The sequence below is a fragment of the Furipterus horrens genome, unplaced genomic scaffold, assembly GCF_987537825.1.
Source record: "Furipterus horrens unplaced genomic scaffold, mFurHor1.1.pri manual_scaffold_5, whole genome shotgun sequence".
NCBI lineage: Eukaryota > Metazoa > Chordata > Mammalia > Chiroptera > Furipteridae > Furipterus > Furipterus horrens.
The window spans coordinates 128,208,316-128,234,634 of NW_028327175.1; the positions used below are offsets into that span (position 1 = coordinate 128,208,316).

A 26,319-nucleotide genomic window follows, 5' to 3' on the forward strand; every position below is an offset into this window, starting at 1 on the left:
AGGAAGAAAAAGAGAAATCTGTATTTTGTAGTATGGAGCAATCTCCAGGAAATATTGTTAAGTGAAAAATAATAATAATAATAATGGAGTGCAAAAGAGAACAAGATGTTTTGGAACTAGGTAGAGATGGTAGTTACACAACATTGTGAATGTACTTAATGCCACTGAATTGTACAGTTTAAAATGGTTAATTTTGTTATGTAAATTTTATCTCAATTTTTTTAAGAGAAGAGAGAATAGAGCATGTCCCCATTGTGTTAATAAAAGGAAATATATTTATGTGCATGTCCTGGCTGGTTTAGCTCAGTGGATTGAGCGTCGGCCTGCGAGCTAAGTGTCGCTGGTTCGATCTTCCAGTCAGGGTACATCAGAGAAGGAAAACTCTGACTCCAAAAAACCTCCGCTGCCTTGCGGCATACCTCTTCAGGGGAAAGGCTAAGGGAGTAAACCCCGACAGAAAATCCGGAGCCGGAGTCCCTAAGGCGGTTTGACGTTGTAGTCAACACCGGCAACTCCTGCGGCGCACCTGAAGCCAAGCTGTATTGACTCCGTCTTTCCCTTGGATCCTTCAGCTGCGAAGAGAGGGGGGGGTCTGCTGCATGGGCAACAGCTGGCGCTCCATATCACCCTGCCCAGGCTCTGTAGCTTCAGCGTCATCGCAAGATGTCGATTCAACATGGGAGGAGACAGATACCATGTCACTCCCGAGTCGGACTGCACAGCCATTCTCGGCCGTGCAGATAGACTCTTAAGAAGCTACACCATCGTCTCTCGAGACGGACGGCTGCCGACGACGACGACGATGATTTATGTGCATGCATACACAGATGGGTGTAAAAAAAATCTCTGGAAGGAACCACAAAACTCTGTGGTCAGCACTGAGGAGAGACTCTTAATTTTCACTGAACACCTTTGGTACTACTTAAATTTTTACCATATGCATGGAACTATACCCTCCCCCACAAAAAAGAAAATTATTGAAGTTGCTTAATTGTTCTGATGAGTAAGTAAATTACTTACCATCAGGAAAACAAATGAAAAGTTCTCTGCCAAATTATTATTAACAAGACACTGATATTTTTCAATTTCTAAAAATTCAGACTTTCAAGATGCATAGACATCATAGACATCACATGTCAGGTTCCGTCTGTTCCACTCTCTCAGGATCAAAGTACTTAGCAACACAGACACAGTAAACTTCTGGAACTTGCTAGAAAAAAACTGAATCTTGCTGAAAATTCCTTCACCAGCTATACCATTCAGCATTGAGCAAACTAGCATGTCTTCACAGACTACATTATTTTAAAGATGGTAAAATGGCCATATCACTGGCGTTTCCCTTTTTATCAAAACGTAAAGGTCTGGTTGCCTCTGGGCCTCTCCACGAATTGCTCAAGCATACATTTTGAACCCATTTGATGGTGTCACTATATACATAGTCTTTGTCTTTGTCTGTTTGGGCTTCTATAACAGAATATCAGAGACTAGGTGTCTTAAAACAACAGAAATTTATTTCTCACAGTTCTGGAGGCTGGAAGTCCAAGATTATGGTGCCAGTGTGGTGAGGTTTTGGTAATGATCCTCTTTCTTGTTACAGACTGACATCTTCTCGTTGTGTCCTCACATGGCAGAAAGCAGAGAGAGAAAGCAAGCTCTCTTGTGGCTCCTATAAGGGCACTAATTCCATTCAAAAGGGCTACACCCTCATGACTTCATCTGTTTGCCTGCCAAAGGCTCCACCTCCTAATACCATCACATTGCAGGAAAGAGTTTTAATATATGAATTTTGTGAGGACACAGACATTCATTGTACAACGGATCTGATTTCAGTGGTGCAAAACAGAAGGAAACATGTTTTAAGTACACAGAACAACACAAGTGAAGACTATGGGGAAGGAAAGAGAAGATGTAGTTGAGGAAATTAATGACAGTCACATGGCTGGGGGACAACTGAGGATGGTGAAGAAGATATGGCCATGCAGGGATCTGTAGACCACAATAAGGGTTTTGGATGTTATGGTCACTTTAAGGGAGCCTTTTAAGGGAATTGCTTTAGCAGATTCACATTTATCCAAGGTTCCTTTGGCTTTTGTTAGAAGAACAGACTAGGCAGAAGGCAAAAGAGGAAGTGAGGGGATCAGCTGTTGCTATACGCAGTTGAGACATGATGGTAGTTTAGAGTGATGACAGAGGAGATGAAAAGAAGCAGATCAGTTAGAAGCATGTTTTGAAAGTAGACTAGACAATACTGGGAAAGAGAGTGACTGCATAACAGAGGAGTTGAGAGTGTCAAGAATGTCAGTAGAAGAGCTAACCACATTCCCTTTTTGAAACCCATTCTTTTTTACCCACCTCCAATATCATATCCAAGCCTCAGTTTCTCCTCTATGAAGTAAGAACACTACTATTCACCTTTTCAGGTTGTTGTGCTGACTGACAGGGATAAGATGCAGAAGCATCAATGGGCAATGCTAGAAAGTCGCCCTCTTATGATTACCCCCTTTTTACCCATATTCTCAGCTTTGCTCTTTGTATAGTGGCTATTCTTCAAGTGGGTTAGCTTTTGTCCGCTTTTTGCCCACCCACTTAACTCCACCCAAAATGCCTCTCCTTTCCTTTTGTGCAATACTAAATTACCTCTTCTCAGTCCATAAGTTCCCCAGTCATCAACTTTCACGTCTCGAGCAATTTCTTCTACAAAGCTAAGCAAAGAGCTGGGTTCTGTCCTATTGGCAAGTCCTTTAAATATTATTGTCTATTTAACAGTCCCTCACCTTTTATTATTTTTGATGACAGTGGAGTCAGCTTGACATGATTTTCCTGGTCCCCATCATGGTTGCTACCACATTTGCTTAAACAAAGGAAGAATAAAATACCCTGCAACAAGCTATTGTGAAACTACACTCATAGTTCTCAAGGAAGAGTGGTCATGGTAAGGAGGTGTCACCATGGAAATTTCTAAAGTATAAGCTGTTGGCTATTCCCATAGAGTCTGATTGCACCTTTGTGGACCAGGAATTCCAAGGTTTCAGATAATTTCTTTCAGATATTCCCAGATTAAACCAGTTAAACAATGAATAAGTTAATTGGAATAGTATTATGCCAACATCCATTTCCTGGTTTTGACACTATAATAGCGTTGGTTATGTAAGTATTATTGGGGTAAGCTGGGTGAAGGAAGGGTATACAGAAAAGGTATAACTCTTGTGCATCTTACACTATTTCAAAATAAGGGGTTATAACTTAAAATATTAAATTCAACTTAAAAATTAATTATGGCAATCAGTTTGGAAACACTCTGTGCTTATACTTCTACATGCTTTGAGGAAGAGTGAAATCCTTCACAATTTATCAAAGCTGCAAGAGTAGAATGCAAGTCACACTAAAGGCCAGATAGACACAACACCTCCATTGACAGAGTCTGAGTTGCGAGCTGATTATCCCAGAAGTCCAAGTGCTAGCTCGTTTCCAACTCTTGTGGCAAAGTTACCTCATATCCTGGGCTCTCCCAGGGCTCTTCACACCTTTCTCAGCCTAAATCCTAAAAAACTTCACTGAACCAAAAGGCCGGCCATACATTTATTGTCCCATAATCTTTGGAATACATGTCCTCCAATACACTGGGGAGTTCACAGCTGTCCTGAGAATAAATAACAACAGTAGCTAACATTGACTGGATACTTCTAAGATACTTTTATTAATTATCTTAATTCCCATCGCAGCACCAAGAGTTATATAAAATAATCCACTGTTAAACCAGCAGTATGAACCCCACAACTCTCTCACATGGTTTCCTGCAATTAAGATCTCTCTCCCCACCCCACCTTAATTACTAACCATTTTGGGAACCTCTTACCCTCCTCCTCTGAGGTCAAAGAATTTATAAAGGCAAAGACACCCCATGTTTATGAGGTGTGGAAGGAAGGGAACAATCACTCCTGCCTTCAATTAAGAGTGTGAAAAATAAACGTAACCAAACCTGAGGTAAATCTTTAAATACCTCTGAAAATATTTATAAATCAAATGACATTTGTTCATCTCTCTGCTCTTCAAAATTATCATGCATGCACCTGAAGTTTAAGCAAAGATATCCATTAGACAACAAACCTAAAATCATAAAGCCCAGATTTAGAGATTTATCCCTTCACTCTAATGAATGTCCAACTCAGAATACCATCTTGTGTTCAAAGGGCCCTGAAGGTTCTTATTGTTGTTCTCTTTCTGTACTTTTAGCAGAAAAATTACATTTTTCAAAAGAAGAAAAACAGTATTTCCAGAGCTAAAACAGAAAAGGCTTTGAACTATTTAGGCCTAAATTAACTCAGTTATCAATACACCGAAGAAAAGAAAAGAGACTATTTCAAACCAAGCTGGTCCCTCTCATGTATATTCAAGTGTTAATTTCCAAATCAGCCTAGACTATGCACAAATACTTTCAAATTCTGCTGAAATGTCACAGAAGCCCCCATTTAATCAGTTAAATCATTTAATTCTTTCTCTAAGGGAGGAACCAGGTTGTCAGATAAGACAACCTCAGGTATAGCATCTAGATACTAATGCAGGTAGATATTGCCAGTCCCATATAACCTCTTTCACCGGGATGTCATTCCTTATCATTTATACACAACTTTATCTGAACTTTATTTAAACTTCAAAATGCTTTTCTCAGCTATCTAAGTTGCTGAGTTGCTGAGGAATAACAGGCATCCTCAGGGCCTCCAAGCACAGTTGGGCTGTGTATGCACTGCACAAAGGCACCTGGCCAAGGTGATGAGTGAAGACAAAGCCAATCCTCACTCTCATCACTAGTTAAGCCATCTGGCCTGGCTGAAAGGGCTTCAATCTTTTCGTAATTAGCCCACCCTATGCAGAAGAGACATTTTTTAAAATTCACCAGGGCTGAAGTAATTCACCTAAAAGAACTTTTCAGATAAGGAAGTTACGTCCTGTACTATTAGTAATTGATCATTACATTACTGTTTTAGATCTCTTGGGCCCCTGTGGGGGTGGGGCTTTAGATAATCCATTAGATCTCTCTCCTGAAGGAGATCTCTAAGCCATACCTGTAGCTCTCTTTACTGCAAGAGACTTTGCACTATTTGACCAACTTCTCCCTATTTCCCCAACCCCAAGCCCCTGGCAACCACAGTCTACTTTCTGCTTCTACAGGTTCAATTTTTTTAGATTCCATGGATAAGTGAAACCACACAGTATGTGTCTTTGCATCTGGCTTATTTCACTTAGCATAATGGTGTTCCAGGTTTATCCATATAGTTACAAATGGCATATTTCCTTCTTTTTAAATATTAAATAATATTCCATTAAAGAGACCAAAATTTTGCCATCCCGAAGCTGCTTTTGGAGGTATTGATTTTAAGCTATTTATTAAGAAATAAAAGATTCAGAAAGAACCTTTGATCCTCCCCACTTTCCTGCCCAAGAAATTCAGACAGAGAAACCTGCTTCAGGAAGATCTTAAGATGCTACCTTAGCCTAATTTGAATTAAGTGTAGTAAACAATAGGGCTTCAGGCAGGTGCCTGTTTGCTAACTACCCCATGTCCTGTTGTTTCTGAGTCACCTAGCAAGGATTTTCCTGCCATGTGTGTTCTGCTCTGCCTCAACTACCTATAAATCACCCATTCTCACTTATAAAATCTAATACCCCGTTCTTCCCTTTTTTCCTTTGTCCAAAATGTCTTCTATGCCCAATGCTGCCTTACTGTCTTTGAAATTTTCATGGATTTATCATGTTTATGTGAATTCCCCATGCAGATGTAAAGAACTTTTATTTTCTTTTGTTAATCTCTCTGTTAATTTGGTGATTAGTTCAGCTAGAAGAACTTAGAAGGTGGGAGGGAAAGCATTAATTTTTTTTAGCACCCACAGTATAAACCACAGTTTCTTTATCCATTCATTTGCCGATGGACACTTAGCTTGTTTCCATGTCATGGCTCCTGTGAAGAATGCTGCAAAGAACATGGGGGTCCAGGTATCTCTTTGAGATGCTGACTTTCCCTTGGATATATATCCAGAAAAGGGATTGCTGGGTCATAAGTCAGTTCCATTTTTAATTTTTTAAAATATTTTATTTATTTTTAGACAGAGGGGAAGGAAGAGAGAACAAGAGGGAGAGAAACATCAGTGTGTGGTTGCCTCCTGCACATCCCCAACTGGGGACCTGGCCCGCAACCCAGACATGTGCCCCAACTGGGAATTGAACCAGCAACCCTTTGGTTCACAGGCCAGTGCTCAATCCACTGTGCCACACCAGCCAGTGCCCACTTTTAATTTTTTGAGGAACCTTCATACTCTTTGCCACAGTGATTGCAGCAGTCTTCAGTCCCACCAACAGTGCAAAAGGGTTCCCTTTTCTCCACATCCTTGCTAGCACTTGTTGTTTGTTGATTTGTTGATGATGGCCCTTCTGACTGGTGTGAGGTGACTTCTCATTGTGGTTTTGATTTGCATTTCCCTGGTGATTAGTAATGTTGAGCATCTTTTCATATGTCTATTGGCCATCTGTATATCCTCTTTTGAGAAATGTCTTTGCAGGCCCTTGGGACAGACACTCTTAACTGTTAACTTGGAATTTAGCTGCATCTCATGTGGACAACTGTATTTTCTGGGAGAAGAACAGCAAAGGCCCATTTATTAAATGATGTTTAACAATTATCCAGGCAATTTAAGAACTTTAGTTTTTCCATGGCCAGTGTGGTTCAGTTGGTTGGAGTATCATTCCATCGACCTGAAAGGTCATGGGTTCAATTGCCAATCAGGCACATGCCTCAGTTGTGGGTTCAACCCCCAGGTCGGGGTGCATATGGGAGACAACCAACCGATGTTTCTCTCTCACATCGATGTTTTCTTCCCTCTCTCTCTTTCCCTTACCCTCTCTCTAAAAAAGAAAAAAAATCAATAAACATGTTTTCAGGTGAGAATAAAAAAATTTTTTTAAAGGACTTCAGTTTTGACTTTGATATGAAAAACCACTGAAAGGTTTTGAGCAGAGGAATGTCATTTTTCTTTTTACATGTCCCTGAAGCAACATACTTCTTTGACTCTGTCATCATTTCTATCTTGGAAAGGCTATGATGTCTTACTGGATGTTGAGGATTGTTTACTCTTCAATGTAAAGTTACCAAACTGAGTTTGTTCTTACTCAAGACTGCATAGGGCCTGGCTCATCCAGACACTTCAAAGTCCAAGTTTTTCATACATATCTTTTTTTTTCCTAACACCTGAAATTCAGGTATAATTCATACATCATACAATTGACCCACTTAAAGTATATAAGTCCATGAATTTGTAGTATATTCACAGAGTTGGGCAACCACTACCACAATCAATTTTACAACATTGTCATCACCTCAAGAAACATTGTACCCATTAGTAGTCCTGGTAATCACTAATTTACTTTCTGTCTCTATGGATTCTGGATGTTTCGTGTAAATGAAATTGCACAGAAGATAGTCTTCTGTAACTGGCCTTTCACATAATATAATGTTTTCAAGGCTCATCCATATTGCAGCACACATCGGTGTTTCATGTCATCATATGGACAGACCACATTTTGTTTATCCATTCATTAGTTGGTGGACATTTGGGTTGTTTCTACCTTTTGACTCTTATAGATAATGCTCTGACTTACTTTTTAAAGGATCATTTTGGTTGTTGTATTGAAAATAGACCCTAAAAGGGCATGTCTGAAACAGGAGAAACAGCTAGGAGACTCTTGCAAGGATCCAAGTAAGAGATATTGGTGGCTCACACATAGGTGAAGAAGTCAGAAATGGCCACATTCTGATGTATTTTTATATAATCTGTTCCTAAAGTTTTCCTTGCTTTTTATTTTTTAACCATCACTACAATTATTTCACTGCATTTCTGCTGATTGATAACATGCAAACACCTACATTTATCTTTCTTGTGGGGACTGTGTTAAGTATTTAACAAAGTCTTAGCTCTCCCAGGGTTTCTCTGTATGAACCAACCAAATCAAAATCTGCAAATCAAGAACTTTGCTGTGTTTCTATAGTTTTACTGTTAAGATTCATCAATCTCAGCCTCTAAAATTATTCCATCAAGTTCAATGGATATATGGTCTTCAATTCTTCCCTAGCTTATATTTTTCCAAGAACGTTGCTAACTATATTTCTGTAGCAACTTTCTTGTCTAAGATACTAATTGCAATGTAGCAATGTCATAAAGCACAGGGCATACAAAGCTTGTGGTTGTTAAGTGGAATGTACTTCTCTTTCACATGTGACATGACAGCTTGATTCAAACAATGTCATCAGAGCATTTTCTTCATTGTATTAAATGTTTGGGAGAGAAAAGATGGCGGAGGAGTGAGGGGAGGCTGCGCTTTCAGGCTCCTGAGACCCGTCTGCAGTTTGAACTAATTGCAGACAGAACATCTCAGTGAGCAGCTGGACACTGGCAGGAGTCGAGCCTTGGCACTGCTGGATTAGAGAAAAACCATCTGGGGACAACCTGTTTAGTGAGGACAGTGGAAGACAAAGGGAAGAAACGGGATTCCTGACTGGGGTGGCTGCCCGAGCTGCGGCTGAAAGGACACAAAGGCTTTTTGGCGACCACAGGCTTCCCCAGGGGGGAGTCGGGAGGAGAGGGGATCTCTGCCCGCTGGCAGAGACAGGACTCGACCACGTGGCATTGGCGCTGGAAGATGGGAGACAGCGTGCTGCTGAGCAAGTGAAATCGTAATTTTTTCTTTATATTTTTCTCTTGTGAACTGAGGAGAGGGGGGAAATGTCTGGGGGTGATAGGACATTCTTGAGGAGCGCAGGCGCAGAAGTGCATGCGCCCACTACCCACCCTCCCCTTGGATCGCAGCGCACATAGGGAAGTGCCCTTATTCACTGGCCCAGGTGTGCAGGGCTGCGAGTCCAGGTGCCCCTCGGACACACCCCAACAGACATAAGATCAGTGCCCCAACAGGCACAGGGAGGGCCCACTGGACACGCAGAAGACTGTGCACAGTCACCCCTGGCCAGCTCCAGTGGGCGCCAGGCCCGAGTGCCAGGCCGGAGCGCAAAGCATTTGCTCAGGCTCTGCTCGTGCCCACTCAGGCAGGTGCGGGAACGGTGGGCGGCTGCAGCACTGGAACAGCAAGCAGCTGCGACTCACAGGCACTCACTTCTACTGAGCACAAGTGTTAGGGGCCCCACCTTAAGAGGCGAGAGACCAGCTCTCGGACCGCTGCCTGGCAGGCCTGAGGCAAGCTCTCGGGCCGCCTTACCAGCTGAGAGGAGTGCCTGCAAGGACACCTTGGCTGGCTCCAACAGACACCGAAGGAACGCGCAGTGCGGGGGCCCACTGCTGCAAGGAACAGGAACCTCTGACCCACCTCATTAGACCAGCTGTGGATACAGAAAAACAAGACAACACACAAAGGCTGAACTGCCATCTCCACAAAAGAATTCAAGATAAAGTGGATAGAGTGACTCTAAATCAACTAGCCAGAAGGAAGATCCTAACAAAAAGCATCTGAAATATAACCAGACAGCATAAACAAATGACATAAAAGGTACCCCAAGACCATCAGGCTCAAGAGATCAAAGAGACTGCACCATTGAAACCCCCAGATCTACCATAAAGAATCTCATACCACAAAGGTGGGAAGGCAAAGCAGACAAATCCAAATAACAAAAACAAACAAGAAGAATCCAACACCGTAAGACACAGAAACAACCTCTCAATGAAAAGAAAAGAGGAATCCCCAGAAAAAGAGGTAGATGGAATAGACATAGCCCAAATGTCAGACACGGAATTCAAAACAATGGTGGTGAAGAAGCTCAATATACTCAACAACCTTAAAAACAACTATGACAGCCTCCAAGGAACTTACCAACAGCTCCAAGAAAATTACAGGGAACTTGCAGAGAACTACACCAGCATAAAAAAAGACATAGAAACTATCAACAAGAACCAGGAAGAAATGAAGAATGCCATATCTGAACTGAAAAACACAGTAGAATCAGTCAAAAGCAGACTAAATGAAGCAGAGGATCGTATGAGTTAGAAGATAGTGTAGGAAAAAATTCTCAGATGATATAGAAAAATGAAAAAAGATTGAAAAAGTATGAAGAAGAGGTAAAGGAGTTACAGGATAGCATAAAGAAGAACAATATAAGAGTAACTGGAATCAAAGAGGGATCAGAAGAACAAGGAATAGATAAACTGATAGGAGAAATAGTGACAGAAAAGTTTGCCAACCTGATGAGAGAAAAAGTTATGCAAGTCCAGGAAGCACAGAGAGTTCCAATGAAAAGGAACCCCCCGAAACCCACTCCAAGGCACATCATAGTTAAAATGGCAACATTCCAAGACAAAGAGAGAATCCTAAAAGCAGCAAGAGAAAAACAGCAAATAACTTACAAGGGAGCTCCAATAAGGCTATTGACAGATTTCTCAACAGAAACACTACAAGCCAGAAGGGAATGGTCAAAAATATTTCAAGCAATGAAAAACAAAGGCCTACAACCAAGAATACTCTACCCAGCAAGACTCTCATTCAAAACGGAAGGTGACAACTTCCGGCCAAGATGGAGGCTTAGACGGACACGCTAGGTCTCCCTCTACAACTAGAGAGGAATACAACTACTTCAAAACAAAGGATAACTAGAAATTCCAGAAAATAAAACTACACGGAAGCCCAACATATGAAGTTATAAACCAGCGGTGCCATTTGGGCAGGTAAGAGTTAAAGAGGGCAGCGCTGTTTGCGGTCAGCGGCGGGGCGGCGAAAAAGCCCGGAGGCAGTCAAGCCCCTGGCAAGGCGCGACCCCAGCACTGGGGAAAACAGCCACTGCATCGCCTTGAACAGTGAGGCCCAGGGGGGCGGGAGGACGGATCCCGGTCTCCTAGCTGAATAACTGTGTGAATCCATCTTGGACCCCCGCCCCCAAAGAAAGCACCACAGGGCTGCAAAATAGGTCGCGGACAGGCGCCGGTCGCTGAATTGTGACGCGTACACAGGCACTGCCCCCTACAGCCGGCCCAAGAAAACAAAAAGCATCTGTCAAAATGAGGCAGACAACTATAGAAATCCCGGTGACACAGCTCACCAGGCAACAGATAGAGAACCTGACAGATGAACAGATAAGAAACCTGTCAGAGGCTCAGTTCTGGGCCATTGTTATCAGGTGGCTTACAGAATTCACAAAAGAGCAGGAAAAAGATATGAAAGAAGCAAAAAACATTCATAACGAAAGGAACAAAACCACATACGAGACAGATGGTGAGGAAAAAAAATCCAGAGTTCATTTCAACAAACTGGAATATGGAGAAGGAACAAGCAGTCAACCAATGCAGAGAGAGGAAATGGGAAGCAACAATGAGAGGATCAGAAACCTCTGGGACAGCTATAAAAGGCCCAACATAAGAATCATTGGTTTGCCAGAGAGCGAGGAAGATGAACTAGAACTTGAAAAATTGAGTGAAAATATAATAAAGGAGAACTTCCCAGACTTGGGGAAGGGAATAGACATGCAGGTCCAGGAAGCAAGGAGAGTTCCCAAGAGACTGGACCCAGGGAGAACCACTCCAAGACACATTATAATCAAAATGTCAAAAATTAAAGATAAAGAGAGAATCTTAAAAGCAGCAAGAGAGAAGAAAAGAATTATGTACAAAGGGGTCCCAATTAGACTATCAGCTGACTTCTCAAGGGAGACCCTACAGGCAAGAAGGGACTGGCAAGAAATATTCAAAGTAATGAAAATCCAAAACCTACAACCACGAATACTCTATCCAGCGAAACTGTCATTCAGAATAGAAGGACAGAGAAAGTGTTTCCAGGACAAAATAAAACTGAAAGAGTTCATTAGATCCAAACCACTGTTATATGAGATGTTAAAGGGACTGGTTTAAAAAACAGAAGCTAGGGAAATGAAACAAAGGCAAACTAAACAGGCAACGAGAGTGGAAAAGGAACTGTGGGTACGGGAAGCATATTGGGGGGAGGTCAACAGGGAGGGGGAGTGGGGAGAGGGAGGGAGATGATATAGGAATTGGGGATCATGGTAGGAGGGAATGAAATAGACGGAGAGAGGTTGGGAAGAACTGTATGCACAACTAATGGACATAATCTAAAAGGGGGGGACAACTGGAGGGAGGGGGGCCACCAGGTGGAGAGGAGCAGAGGGAAGGGAAATTGGCACAAATGTAATATTTTAATCAATAAAACACATTAAATCTGCAAAAAAAAAAAAAAAAAAAACGGAAGGTGAAATAAGGAGTTTATCAGACAAAGGAAGACTAAAAGAATACATCTCCACCAAACCAGCATTGTAAGAGATGCTAAAGGGAATATTCTAAGAAAAAGAAAGAGAAAAAACAAAAAAAGAGTAGAGGAACAGAGGTACAAAGGGAAATGAATAAATACAGGTCAATAATAATCTTAAATGTAAGTGGATTAAATGCTCCAATTAAAAGACATAGGGTAACGGAATGGAAAAAAAAAGAGGACCCACATATTTGCTGTCTACAAGAAACACACCTCAAAACAAAAGATTTACATAGACTGAAAGTAAAGTGATATAAAACAGTATTCCAAGCAAACGGACATGAACAAAAAGCTGGGGAAGCAGTCCTCATATCAGACAAAACAGATTTCAATGCAAGGGCAATAAAAAGAGACAAAGAAGGACATTTCATAATACTTAAAGGAACAATCCATCAAGAAGATATAACACTGATAAACATATATACACTCAACATAGGAGCACCCAAATACATAAAGCAAATATTAGAAGACCACTAGAAGGATATTAACAAAAACACACTCATAGTAGGGGACTTCAACACTCCATTATCAACAATAGACAGATCATCCAAGCAAAGAAACACCAAGGATATACAGGCATTGAACAACACACTAAACCACATGGACTTAACTGATATATATAGAACTTTTCACCCAAAAGAAGCAAAATATACATTTTTTTTCAAAGGCACATGGGACATTTTCAAAGATAGACCACATAATAGGACACAAAACAAGCCTCAACAAATTCAAGAAAACTGAAGTCCTATCAAGCATCTTTTAAGACCACAATGCCTTGAAAGTAAAAATCAACCTCAGAGAAAAAAATCAAAGACACCCAAACTCATGGAGAATGAATAACACGCTATTAAATAATGAATGGGTTAACAATGACATCAAAGAAGAAATCAAGAAATTTCTAGAAACTAATGATAATGAACATACAACAGCCCAAAACCTGTGGGACACAGCAAAAGCAGTCCTGAGAGGGAAGTTCATAGCAATAGAGGCATATCTGAAAAGGACAGAAGAATCTCAAATAAAAAACCTAACCATAAAGCTACAAGAACTAGAACAACAACAACAAACAAGGCCTAGGACAAGAAGAAGGAACAAAATCATCAAGATCAGAGCAGAACTAAATGACACAGAGACTAAACAAACAATCCAAAAGATCAACAAAACTAGGAGCTGGTTCTTCAAAAAAATAAACAAAATCGACAAGCCTCTAGCCAGTCTAATCAAGAAAAAAAGAGAGAAGACCTAAATAAACAAAATCAGAAATGAAAGCGGAGAAATCACGACTGATACCTCAGAAATACAAATGATAGTTAGAAATTACTACAGACAACTGTATGACAAGAAATTTGACAATCTAAAACAAATGGACAAATTTCTAGAAATATACAACCTTCCAAAACTGAATCAAGAAGAAGTGGAAAGCCTCAACAGACCAATAACAAAAAAGGAAATTGAAACAGTAATCCAAAATCTCCCTGCACACAAAAGCCCTGGACCGGATGGCTTCACAGGCGAATTCTACAAAACATTCAGGGAAGAACTAACTCCTACCCTCTCCTCAAACTGTTCCAAAAAATCCAAGAAGAGGGGAAAATCCCAAACTCTTTCTATGAAGCCAGTATTATCTTAATCCCCAAACCAGGTCAAGACACAACAAAGAAAGAAAACTACAGGCCAATATCATTGATGAACATAGATGCTAAAATCTTCAATAAAATATTGGCAAACAGGATCCAGCAATACATCAAAAAGATCATACATCATGATCAAATGGGCTTCATTCCAGGGATGCAAGGATGGTTTAATATTCACAAATCAATAAATATAATACATCACCTAAACAAAATGAAAGACAAAAATCACATGATCATATCAATAGATGCAGAAAAAGCATTTGATAAAGTACAACACCCATTTACGACAAAAACACTCAGCAAAATGGGAATAGAGGGAGCATACCTTAACATAATTAAGGCTATATATGAGAAGCCTGAAGCCAACATCATACTCAATGGACAAAAACTGAAAGCATTCCCCCTGAAATCAGGAACTAGACAAGGTTGTCCACTCTCTCCACTCCTTTTCAACATAGTGTTGGAAGTCCTAGTCACGGCAATCAGACAAGAAAAAGAAATAAAAGGCATCCAAATTGGGAAAGAGGAAGTAAAACTTTCATTATATGCAGATGACATGATAGTATACCTAGAAAATCCTATAAACTCCACTAAAAGACTACTCGATATAATAAGTGAATTTGGCAAAATCGCAGGGTACAAAATAAATATACAGAAATCTAAGGCATTTCTGTACACCAACAATAAAATAGCAGAGACAAAGACAAAAAAAAAAATACCATTTACTATAGCAACAAGAAAAATAAAGTACCTAGGAGTAAACTTAACCAAAGAGATAAAAGACCTGTACTCTGAAAATTACATAACATTGAAGAAAGAAATTAAGGAAGATACAAATAAATGGAAGCAAATACCATGTTCGTGGATGGGAAGAATCAACATCATCAAAATGGCCATACTACCCAAAGCAATTTACAGATTCAATGCAATCCCTATTAAAATACCAATGACATATTTCACAGACCTAGAACAAATACTTCATAAATTCATATGGAACCAAAAAAGACCCCGAATAGCAAAAGCAATCTTGAGACGGAAGAACACAGCAGGAGGAATCACAACACCAGATATCAAACAATACTACAAAGCCACTGTAATGAAAACATTCTGGTACTGGCATAAGAACAGACATATAGATCAGTGGAACAGAATAGAGAGTCCAGAAATAAACCCAGGCCTCTATGGTCAACTAATCTTTGATAAAGGAGGAAGGAACATAAAATGGAGTGAGAAGAGCCTCTTTAACAAATGGTGCTGGGAGAACTGGATAGGGACCTGCAAAAAAATGAAAGTAGACCACCAACTTACACCACACACCAGAATAAACTCAAGATGGATCAAAGACTTAAATGTAAGCCGTGACACCATAAAAGTCCTAGAGGAAAACATAGGCAAGAAAATTTCAGATATCTCACGTAACAATTTCTTCATGGATACATCTCCTAAAGCAAGAGAAATAAAGGAAAAAATAAATAAATGGGATTACAGCAAACTAAAGAGTTTCTGCTCAGCAAAAGAAAACATCAGCAAGATGAAAAGGAAACCAACCATATGGGAAAACATATTTGCCAATGACATCACAGACAGGGGACTGATTTCCAAAATATATAAAGAGCTGATACGACTCAACATGAAGAAAACAAAACCCAATTAAAAAATGGGCAAAGGAACTGAACAAACGCTTCTCCGAAGAGGACATACAGAAGGTCCGTAGACACATGAAAAAATGCTCAACATCATTAGCCATCAGGGAGATGCAAATAAAAACCACAATGAGAAGTCACCTCACACCAGTCAGAAGGGCCATCAACAACAAATCAACAAACAACAAGTGCTGGCGAGGATGTGGAGAAAAGGGAACCCTACTGCACTGTTGGTGGGAATGCAGACTGCTGCAACCACTATGGAGAACAGTTTGGAATTACCTCAAAAGATTAAAAATGGAACTGCCTTTTGAACCAGCGACTCCACTACTAGGATTATACCCGAAGAATCTTGAAACACCGATTCAAAAGAACTTATGCACCCCTATGTTCATTGCAGCACTGTTTACAATAGCTAAGTGCTGGAAACAACCTAAGGGCCCATCTATAGATGAGTGGATCAAAAAACTGTGGTACATTTACACAATGGAATAATATGTAGCAGAAAGAAAGAAGGAACTCCTGTCATTTGCAACAACATGGATGGAACTAGAGGGAAATATGCTTAGTGAAATAAGCCAGGCAACGAAAGAAAAATACCTTATGCTGTCACCTATTACAGAAAACTAAAGAACAACACAAACAAAGGAACTAAATAGAACAAAGAGCAGAATAGCAGTCAATAGGGGGGAGGGGAGAGGAAGAGAAGGGAGATAAGTAAGGGAAGGGTTTAGTCAGAGAACCCGTATAAATGACTCATGGACATGGACAACGGGGAGGGATATGATTGTGGAAGAGGGGGTGGGTTGGGTGGGGGAGAGAAATTGGGCGAAAACGGGACAACTGTAATTGAAAAACCAAAAATAAAAAAAATTTAAAAAATAAATAAAATAAAATAATATAAAATGACGACAAACTCACAACTATCAACAACTGAATCTAAAAAATAAAAACAAAATCCAACTAAGCAAACCAGAATAGAAACAGAATCATAGGTGTGGGAATCATTTGGAGGGTTATCAGCTGGGAGGGGAAAGGGGGAGAAATGAGGAAATGGCGCAGGGATTAAGAAGCATAATTGGTTGGTACAAAATTCACAGGGGGAAGTTAAGGATAATATAGGAAAGGGTGAAGCAAAAGAACTTATATGGATGACCCATGGACATGAAGTAAGGGGGGTGGGATTGCTGGAGGGAAGTGGGGTACTGGGCAGAGGGGAGCAAAGGGAAAAAAATTGGGACACGTAACAATAAAATATACTTTTAAGAAAAAAAATGTACAAATAAAATCCCACCCCCATTTCACAAGAGAAAGAAGTCAATTAAAGCCAGATAAGCTTTTCATTTTTAGATTGCTTGCATACTCTTGCCCTCAATAAACAACTTATACTTTAATTTCAAATTTCTGTGGGGGAGGCAAAGATCCTATATGAGTTCCACCACCTTCCACTTTCGTTCCATTTACAACGATGAGACAAAGCCCTATGATGTCCACAAGCCCTGCCTGATCTGGCTCCTATCATCATCACCTCTCCAGACTCATCTTCTGCTTCTCCCCACCCCTCCCACTGCTCCATCCCAGCGACCTGTCACTCTGCCAGTCCTTAAACACCCTGACCCTTAATCTTACCTCTGGGATTTTTCACTTGTTTGTCCTTCTGCCTGAGATGACAATGACAGGTATAGATGTACATATAGATTAGATAGATGCTAGATAGATAGATAGATGGATATAGATAGATAAATAAAATTGATGGGATAGATATGCATCAACTGCCTCCCATTTGCCTCCCTCAAATCTTTGTTCAGTCATCCTCTTTTCCATGAGACTTCCCCTGACCACCTTACTTTAGTTAATACTTGTTCTCTGCACCCCCTCACCACAACCACCTGAAGCTCCCAATTCTTCCCTTCAGATTTATTTTTCCAGTATTTATCACTATCTGATGTGTGTGCATTTATTACTTGCCTCCCCCAAGTTCCCAGCAGAACATGACTGCATGGGGGCAGGGCCATGCACTCTGTGTCCATAGTGCCTAGCATGGGGCTGGTAGAAGTAGCTTCTGAATAAGGTTTTATTAAATGAATATATTTCCCAGCATTTGCCTGATCAAAAGTCCTACTGAGTTCAGTTTAGTGTGAGGAGGGAAGTCATTTCACTCATATATTGAACAAATATACAATGAACAGCAACCATGACCCAGCCTAAGGGGGACTACTGATCAGTAGAAACATGGCAGTGAACCTGACAGACAAGGCTCCTGCCCACAGCACCTTATATTGATGAGGACACATGTTGGTTAGTTGCCATATCCATCCCTACAATCCCAAATCCCTCCTGGTGAGACAGGTCCTGGAGTGGGACTGGACACCAGTAGGAATCAGAGCCTCAGGTTTCCCATCCCAAGGTCTCAGGGAGGGCCATAGAGAAGTCAATGGAGTGTGGGGTCTCCAAAGGCCTGACATCGCAGGGATCAGATGAAGGTGCAGTAGACCCCCAAGGGTGGGTAGTTCAGTTACTTCCAGTTTCCAGTTGTGAAGAGGAGATGACCACATACCTGGGGGAGAGCCATGGCTTCTTCTGGGATGTTCTCTCCTGAGGATGGACTGGTGTGCCTACTGCATGTGCTATTACTTGACCTGGAAGTCCTTCTGGGAGACTCCCCAACCCCGTCCCACCACACCAGGCTCAGTGTCGGGAGTGATCCTGAAGGTGGGGGTTCAACAAAAGGATCTAGCTGGAGTAATATTCAAAATAACCAGTATGGCACAGATTCTGACCAATCAGGACCATGGCCAGCACCCTGTAACCTGCATGCAAGTGGCAGTGATCTCAGCATCCAGCTGGTGTAGAAGATGGAGACTGGGAATCCAAGAGCAGTGTTGACATTGAAAGGTGAATGAAGCAGCACCTACTGGTATAACCCACTGCTTTCCAGTATGCAAAGGAGTGCACATTTCAATCTGAGACCTTAGGGGTCCTGCAGGGCATAAGCTAGATTTGTCTTCTTGCCTGAGGCCATGACCAATTATATATGCTGAGGCAGCTGGCCTCCTGCCAGAAGAAAAGTGTAGGGATTTATAGAATCTCTCTCTGATATACTTAATAGAGAAGTTAAAGGAGGCTACACAATGTGAAATTTTAAAAATCAGCATTCAAATTCCACTATCTGAGAGGCCTTCGACAAGAGTTCCTTAACCTCTCAGTCTCAGTCCCCTCATCTGGAACATGGGAATCATAATAGCACCCACCTGGCAGGGTGATGATGACATGAGACTATGACACAGGAAAAGTCCTCAGAACAGTGCCTGAGGCAGAGCTGACCCTCCGAAACAGGAGCCATGATCATCATCCAGGATGGGAGGGACAATCCAGGAAATAATCAAAACACATGAGGGGATGGGAAGGTGAGATTCAAAATTAAAAGACATTGTCAGCAGGAAGTCTGCCTCAAAGGAGAGCTGTTTTTGTTGTTTCCAGGATAATCCAAGGGAATGGGATAATCAGAGGGAATAGTGAGTGAGAGTGAGGGCCTTTCTAATTAAAATGAGCATACATTCCCACCTAGTGTCCCTCTCCAAGCAGCTGGCTCAGGCCAGCTAAACTGGCTGGTGTGATTTGTAACAAGATAAACAATCTGGCTGGAGAAACAACATTAGCACCACTTTCTTGCCAATGGAAGAAAACCAAATCATAGCCTAAATGGCACCATTGCTGGTAGTAATAGGGTCCTTTCACAGAGTCACGAGAAAAGCATTCCAGGGACCCACATATGGGAGGATAAGGTATAGTGATAAGATTTACTGTAGAAGCAAAATTAAAACTGTCCCAGGTTCAGCTCTGTCCCACTGTGAAAGAAGTCTAGCCTTGTTTTCATCAAGCCCAGAAAAATAGCCAGTATCCAGAAAAATAGCCAGTATCCAGAAATTCTGCACTATTGGTTCAGTTAAATTCAGCCTCTATCCCCATTCAGCTAGCTTAATCTGTTCCTGGCTGAACTCCAGTAGGTGCTGTGTTGCTGTACCCAGGCTCATGCTGGGAGCCTCCACTGGGGTCCACACAGCTGTGAGGTCAAAGGCAGCTGTGGCGAGAGACCACGTGAAGGAGCGGGGCAAGCATCTGTCAGAAAAAGAGAGCTCACCTTTGTTAGGCTGATTATATTATCTCAGGCTTGGGAAGGACCAGGCGCTTCTTCAAACTAACCATTTGATTTCTCAGTCCCTCACAGGTTTCTGATGGGACCTCTCTCTAACCAATCCATTTTCTAGATCTTCTAGGTTCTGTGTCCTTTACCCAATCTGATCCTTTCCCCAGGCTAGACTGACAGGCCTCTATGGTCACCATCTTAGTTCCTACTGCACATGCCTCAAAGTGGAAGCACCTCCCTCTGCACCATCTTGGCTTCTACTGGGCATGTGCCCAGCAGATAAATTTCCCCTTCTCCTTCCCTCAATTATTTGGTACCAAGCCAGCAGTTCCCTGGGAGATTGAAGAGCTGGTCCTTTCTCCCAACACCAGGGAGGGAGGAGTGCTAATCCCTCCAAGGGATTAGCAAGGCTGTGATCCCCTAGGTAGTGTGTGAAGCTATAGCTTCCCAGTTTATTAGGCTTCCTAATGTCTGATTCCCTTCGCCCCTCCTTTATTAATATCTAGCTCCTATACTAACAATACCTGTGAGGCCACACCTTCCAAACCCCAGTAGTTTCATTTCTAGTTATAACTACCTATGACATATGAGAATATGCCAGTCTCTACAACACCTACCTATGCTACTTTTAAAAATCCACCCACCTCTTAGGGAACACCAGAGAGTTGGGAAACTCAAGCAGGTTTTCTTCTTACCTCCAGGTGTGAGCAGGAGGAGAACACAGGATGCCTAACTTGCCACATATGGGATGCTGTGAGAAACAATTTTGATGGGTATCTTTGAGAAGACACAACACCTAGGAGGTGGCAAAGCACCATTGCTGTTCCCCCTCCATGAGTTTTGCCTCCCTGAGCAGAAGGCCAAGAGTGTCCTACAAATTTCCAGAAGTAACTCTACCCCAGCCTCCAAAAGGATTAGACCAATGGGCTATGTCTGTTCTGCTGTGCCATAATCACATGGGTAACTAACTTTCACAGTGTATTTTCTTTTATTTCAGCCCATCCCCAAAGTCCAGAGCAACTTTAAACAGAAAGAGTCACTGTGTCCACCAGAAAAGGATTTTTTGGAAAGCTTCACTGATAACAACCATCCATTCAACTGACTCCCAGTGAAATAGAAGGTGTCTGGAAAATGTATTTAAAAATTGATTTAATGTTGAGCCATGTTAAATGTTTTAATTCACAAGCAATGAAATGTCTATCAGAACATTGATTAGTCCTAGCAATCAGGTGGGAATATTGGCTTCTTGAGAGGGACTCATTTATTTCAGCTCTGCTAAATATCAAAGAAGAAATCCAATGCAGCCTGTAGTTCTAAAGAAGAGAAATTAAGACAGAATAGAAACCATCAGTAGGAACATGGCTAAAGTGATGCCTTTGCCTACACCCATCACTCTGGCCTCTCTCTGGAGAAAGGGCAGTAACTTGTATGCAAGGTCCTCATGCTGTTGACAGAACCCTCACCCTCTTTCCTAAACAGTTTCTGTCTCCAAGATGGAAAACAAGAGAGGCTGAAATGGGGCACAGGATGCATCTCAGCTGATCACATGAGCCAGCTTAAGAACTTGCAAGGTCATTGTTAGTAATCATTCTTCTTTTTCATGCCTTTTCAGTTTCAAGGCCCTGGTCTCAGGCCAGGGGCTTGGGCACTGGAGGGTGGTGCATGCTGGCCGCTCACCACACGAGCTGGGGCAGTAGAACCAGCAACAGGCAGCCAAGCCAAAGACCCAGGGGGATGGAGGCTCCTAAAAGGAAGCACAGAAAGTATACAGAGTGCCTCTGCAGCCCATTAGATTGGACACACCATATCCAACTCCCTGGGTAGCCCCCACTCTGGAGCCACTAAGTTGAACTGCCAAATCTTGCTTTGTTGTCTCTTAAATGGGAGAGATGACCCCAAATAGGGGGTTGGGTGGTGAGAATTAACTGAGATTGTGTGAATCAGCAGTATCAGAGCTACCTTCATCAGAAGAGTCACCTTGGGAGTTGGTTAAAAATCAAATTCCAAGATCTTCCCCTGCAGATTCAGATTTAGCAGGTCTGGAACAGGCCCAGGAATCTGAATTTTAAACATCAATCCCAGGTGATGCAGATAATAAAGCAAGTTTAGGAAACAAGAGATTAAAGGCTTGGCCCACAGGAAGGGTTCACTCATTGTCAGCCCACTCAGGCCTGGGGGATGAATGGAGGGAGAAGGCACCTAGGATTGTGCCTGGCTGAGCACTTGCAGGAACACCTTTTAAAAGGGCCCTAGCCACTTTCTGACACTACTGGTTTAAGGAAAATTTGACACTGCCCCTCTCCCTCTCTGCCAGGGATGTGGCAATATCCCTCAGTTTACAAATGCACAAACCCTCTGCCCTGGCTATACCACTCAAAGAATTTAACCTGCAGACAACGTGAACAGATGCAAAGTATACAAGGTCATTAGCTGCCACATTCTTTGTAACAGTAAAAAAAGAACACCACCAGGAACAGTGATTTGTCTGTCTACAGAGATCCAGTTAAATAAAGTCATGGCAGCCAGAAAACCAGCAATTGCACAGCTCTGTGTACAGACATGGAATAGGTCTCCAAGGTACATTGTTAGGTGAAAAATGCAAGACCTAGAACGAAGTGCATAATAAGCTTCTGTCAAAGTGCAGAGATAATCTAGGGATATGCACAGAATATCTCTGGGCAAATGCACAAGAGGCTGGTAACACTGGTTGCCCTGGGGAAGGGAACTAGGTGACTAGGGGATATATGAAGATGTTACTACATCTCTTTTCAGACATTATATATTTTGAACCACGTGTATTACTAGTGTGTGTATTATACACACAAAATACTACATTTAAAAATAATTTTCAAATATATGCACATTATATTTTAATGAAAAGATTTTTTTTAGTGTGTGTGTGTGTGTGTGTGTGTGTGTGTGTGTGCTTTTTTTTTTTTTATCCTTACCAGAGGACATTTTTTTCATTGCTTTTACAGAGAGAGGAAGGGAAAGAGGGAAACATCAATGCAAGAAAGAAGCATTGACAAGTTTCCTCCTGTACATGTCCAGACCAGGGAACAAACCCACAACCTAGGTATGTGCCCTGACCAGAAATCGAACCTGCAACCCTCAGGTTACAGGTTGACGCTCCAATCAACTAAGCTGCACCAGCCAGGGCTAATGGAAAGTTTTAAAAATAATAACAATAAATCAAAAGTCATGGCTCCTGTTTACAAGTAACCATCTCTGGCCACTGGTGGCAGCAGAAATTGGGAATCCCCTAATTTGCCCTCTCAAATGGGAGGCTAGTGTGGACAAAAAAGGGGCCACATGCTACACCTGACAAGCTCAAGGGAGGCCTGTATGGTGGGCTTATAAACTCAGAGACCTAAGAGAACCATATAGGAAGGTCTGAAATTAAAACTTTCTAACTAAAAGCAGTTCATGCCAGGTAGTCATGTCCCAGGCTGTTAATCTTCCTTGACATAGGTCAATCTTTATCTTAACTGAGTCTGTCTATTGTCTTTTTTCATCTAGGATAGCATATCTTTGGAATGTCAAAATAATTTCTTTTAGGTCCCTCAAAGCACAACCACAGCATCAGAGCAGAGACCACAAAACTCCTCATTGTTATTATTATGTTCATTGTTAACTGTTAACTATCCTGTAACCACAAATTTAAAACAGTATGTGTAGCCCTGGCAGGTGTGGCTCAAGTGGTTGGAGTCTCCTCCTGTAACGAAAAGGTTGCAGGATTGATTCCATGTCAGGTCCATGTCTGGGTTGCAGGTTTGATCTCTGGTCTGGGTGTGTATGAGACCCAGTCCAGACATGTAGGGGAGGTAGCCAACTGATGCTTCTCTCTCTCCCTTACTCTCTCTCTAAAAAAAATGAAAAAATGTCCTTGGGTAAGGGTAAAAAATAAATAAAAGAAATATGTGTCCATCTGTTTTAGTTTTATCCAATCTCAGAGATTTCCCCACTTTGCTTTCTCCTAATCTACCACCAATAAATTTCATGTAACACCCTTACACCTTCTCCTTTGATTCTGATATATAAAATAAGGTGCGATACTAACATTCTCTGGAACATTTTCTCAATTCATTGAGATTTTGTTCCCTAGCAAGGGTCATCAGTTTGGCTCAAATAAAGTCATAAAAATTCTCTACAGATTTGAACATTTCTTATGTTGACACTGTTAAAGGAAGTTAAGCTCCAAGTTCTCTCTGCACTCTGGGACTTTGCTCACACCATTTCATCTACCTGGGAGACCCCAACTTAAATCTTAGGAACCTCCCTGCACCAGGCCTAGCAGGGCAGATCAACTGACAGGAAAGGGGAGTGGGGGATGGGCAGGGCATTGCCCAGCTCACCTGGAGAAGAATGGGAGGAGGGGGTCCGGGTGGGGCTGGCACTCGGGGACTCATCCAGCCAGAAGTGCATCTTGGCACCATCTAGCGCCCACTGAAGGCTCTGCAGCTGCAGTGCACTGAGTTGGCGGCGCTGGTCCAGCGTCACTGCGGCAGCGTTCTCTGGACCCAGGGAGGCGATCTGCTCCACTGAGAGCTCCTGCACAGGCAAGGGGGCAATGCCCTCATGTATCATTTAGTGCTCCTCTTTACAGTTTCTCCTTAAAATGAGATCACTTTTGCTATCAAAATAAATTTATTTTTAAGTAGAAAACCAGAATGATTTGATATTAATAACCATTAAAAATAAGCCAAAAACAAAAACAAATTGTAGCTGCTGCCCACCCCCCACCCCCCATTGCGCCTCTGGGAGAGATGAGAAAATTGAGGCACAAGAAAGTTTAAGAAGTGTTAGAGCCAGGATTCTGAGTGAAGTCCTTCAGCAGCCACCACTCCAGACTCTACTCTGGAAGTCGTACTCACGGAATAGCAGAAGAAAGATCCAAGGTGGTAGAGGAGTAAGTGGAAGCTACACCAACCTCCTCTCAGGATCAATCTGTAATCACAACTAAATTATGGAGATTCATCCAGAATAACCAACTGAACAATAGCTGGAGAGAAGCCTTATAACCACAGACAGACACCACAAAATGACTGGTATAGAGTGTGGAGGAGTCACAAGGAGGCTGGCTGGGCTCCCATCATGGCAGCTGAAGTGCCAGAGGGAAATTCCAGCTGCCAGGGGGTTCCCCCTGAGAAGTGTTGGATCCAAACCCCAAGCTGGGTTCCCCAGCCTATAGCATCAGAGCTGGAAAGAAACACAGATAAAATCTGTCTGTGAAGGGCAGTAGGGTTTCTGATAGCCAGGGAGAGAAGGCTGGAGCCACAGAGAGCTTCTTAAAGGGCCAACAAATAAATTTTCAGTTCAACAACTTACCCTGGGCTCTGGCAAAGGTGGGGCAGAGTGGACTAGAGATGCTTTAGGAGACTTGGGAAATGGTGGCTTTAGGGAAAGAACTGAGGAAACAGCTAATAGGATACCCATGCTGAGTCATCCCCCATATTGCAGGAGCCATCTTGCTCAGGCATATGACTCCCCTCTAAGTGGCATCAGCCTGAGGGGAAGCAATAACCTCGCCCACAGGAATTACTCTGCCCCACCCTGTGGTTCTTAAACCTGACTCCTGAATACAAATTGACTAGATTAACAACTGGAGGAGACAGCCACAGACTGTGGATCGCTGGAAGTCTTGAATAGGCTGCTTACAGCTAGAATGGGATACCATTTGATAGCACCATGGGAGTATCCAGGAGGAGAAGAAACTGGTCAACACTAGATACTACTGAGATGAATTTCACCATGGTTGTCTTCCTGACTTGTGTTATTTCTCAACTGTATAGCTTTTTAACATTCATTTCTTATCCTTCAAGTTTGTGCATATTAAGTCACTAATTTTTATATTACAGTTTATTTCAAATCTCATATTTTGCTCCTCCCTTCTCTTACTCCATTTTACATTCTTATTTCCTCTTCTTCTTTGTCTTTTAAATTATATTTTCTCTCTTGCTATGACTTGTTTCCATTCCACACTCTTACTCTTTCTCCCCACTCCAGCCTCTCAAAACCATTTTTCTTGTCATCAGTCACTTCACATTCTTCTTCCTGTATTTAAAATGCCCATATTCTCACTTCACCTTTATGAATCTTTGCTCACTAGTTATAGATATAATGGTTGTTGCTGCATTTCTTCAATTTTATTCCTATATCTTCACTATTTTTGTATTTCAAAAATACATTTTACCATTCCCCTTTTCTACTCTATTTTGCCTTCCTCCTCCTCTTTCTTTTTTTCATTTTAAATTTGAATGTTTCCATGTCTTCGCCTGGTTTTTATTCCTCACTCTTAGAATTCCTTCTCCCTCTGTCATCTCAAGATCACTTCCCCTTCCTCTAGACATCTCTTACACTTTTCTTTCTTTCTTTTTTCCCTCTTATTCCCATCCCACTTATATTAATCTTTGCTCATTGGTTGTCAATATGCTGTGTTGGATTTTTTTTCTCCAATTTGGTTCCTTTTTCTTTCTTTTCTTTTTCTACTTTTTTTGGTTTCTCTTTTACTATATATAATTATATTTAAACAGGAATAAAAAAATATTTTTAAAATTTATGTTTAAATATAATACTATATTCTTTC

At 41.7% G+C, this 26,319-nt stretch overlaps 1 protein-coding gene across 2 annotated transcripts in view; it reads right to left on the reverse strand.

The window, feature by feature from the left end:
• Positions 1–21,406: 21,406 nt before the first annotated feature.
• OTOA (otoancorin) overlaps positions 21,407–26,319 on the reverse strand; it is an 82,151-nt gene continuing 77,238 nt past the window's right edge. For both annotated transcript variants that reach the window (XM_090279219.1, XM_090279218.1), the window contains 2 exons: positions 24,089–24,284; positions 21,407–21,477 (listed from right to left, as the gene is read on the reverse strand). In XM_090279219.1, coding sequence (XP_090135345.1) covers positions 21,407–21,477; positions 24,089–24,284 — 267 coding nt within the window. The remainder of the gene's footprint in view (positions 21,478–24,088; positions 24,285–26,319) is intronic.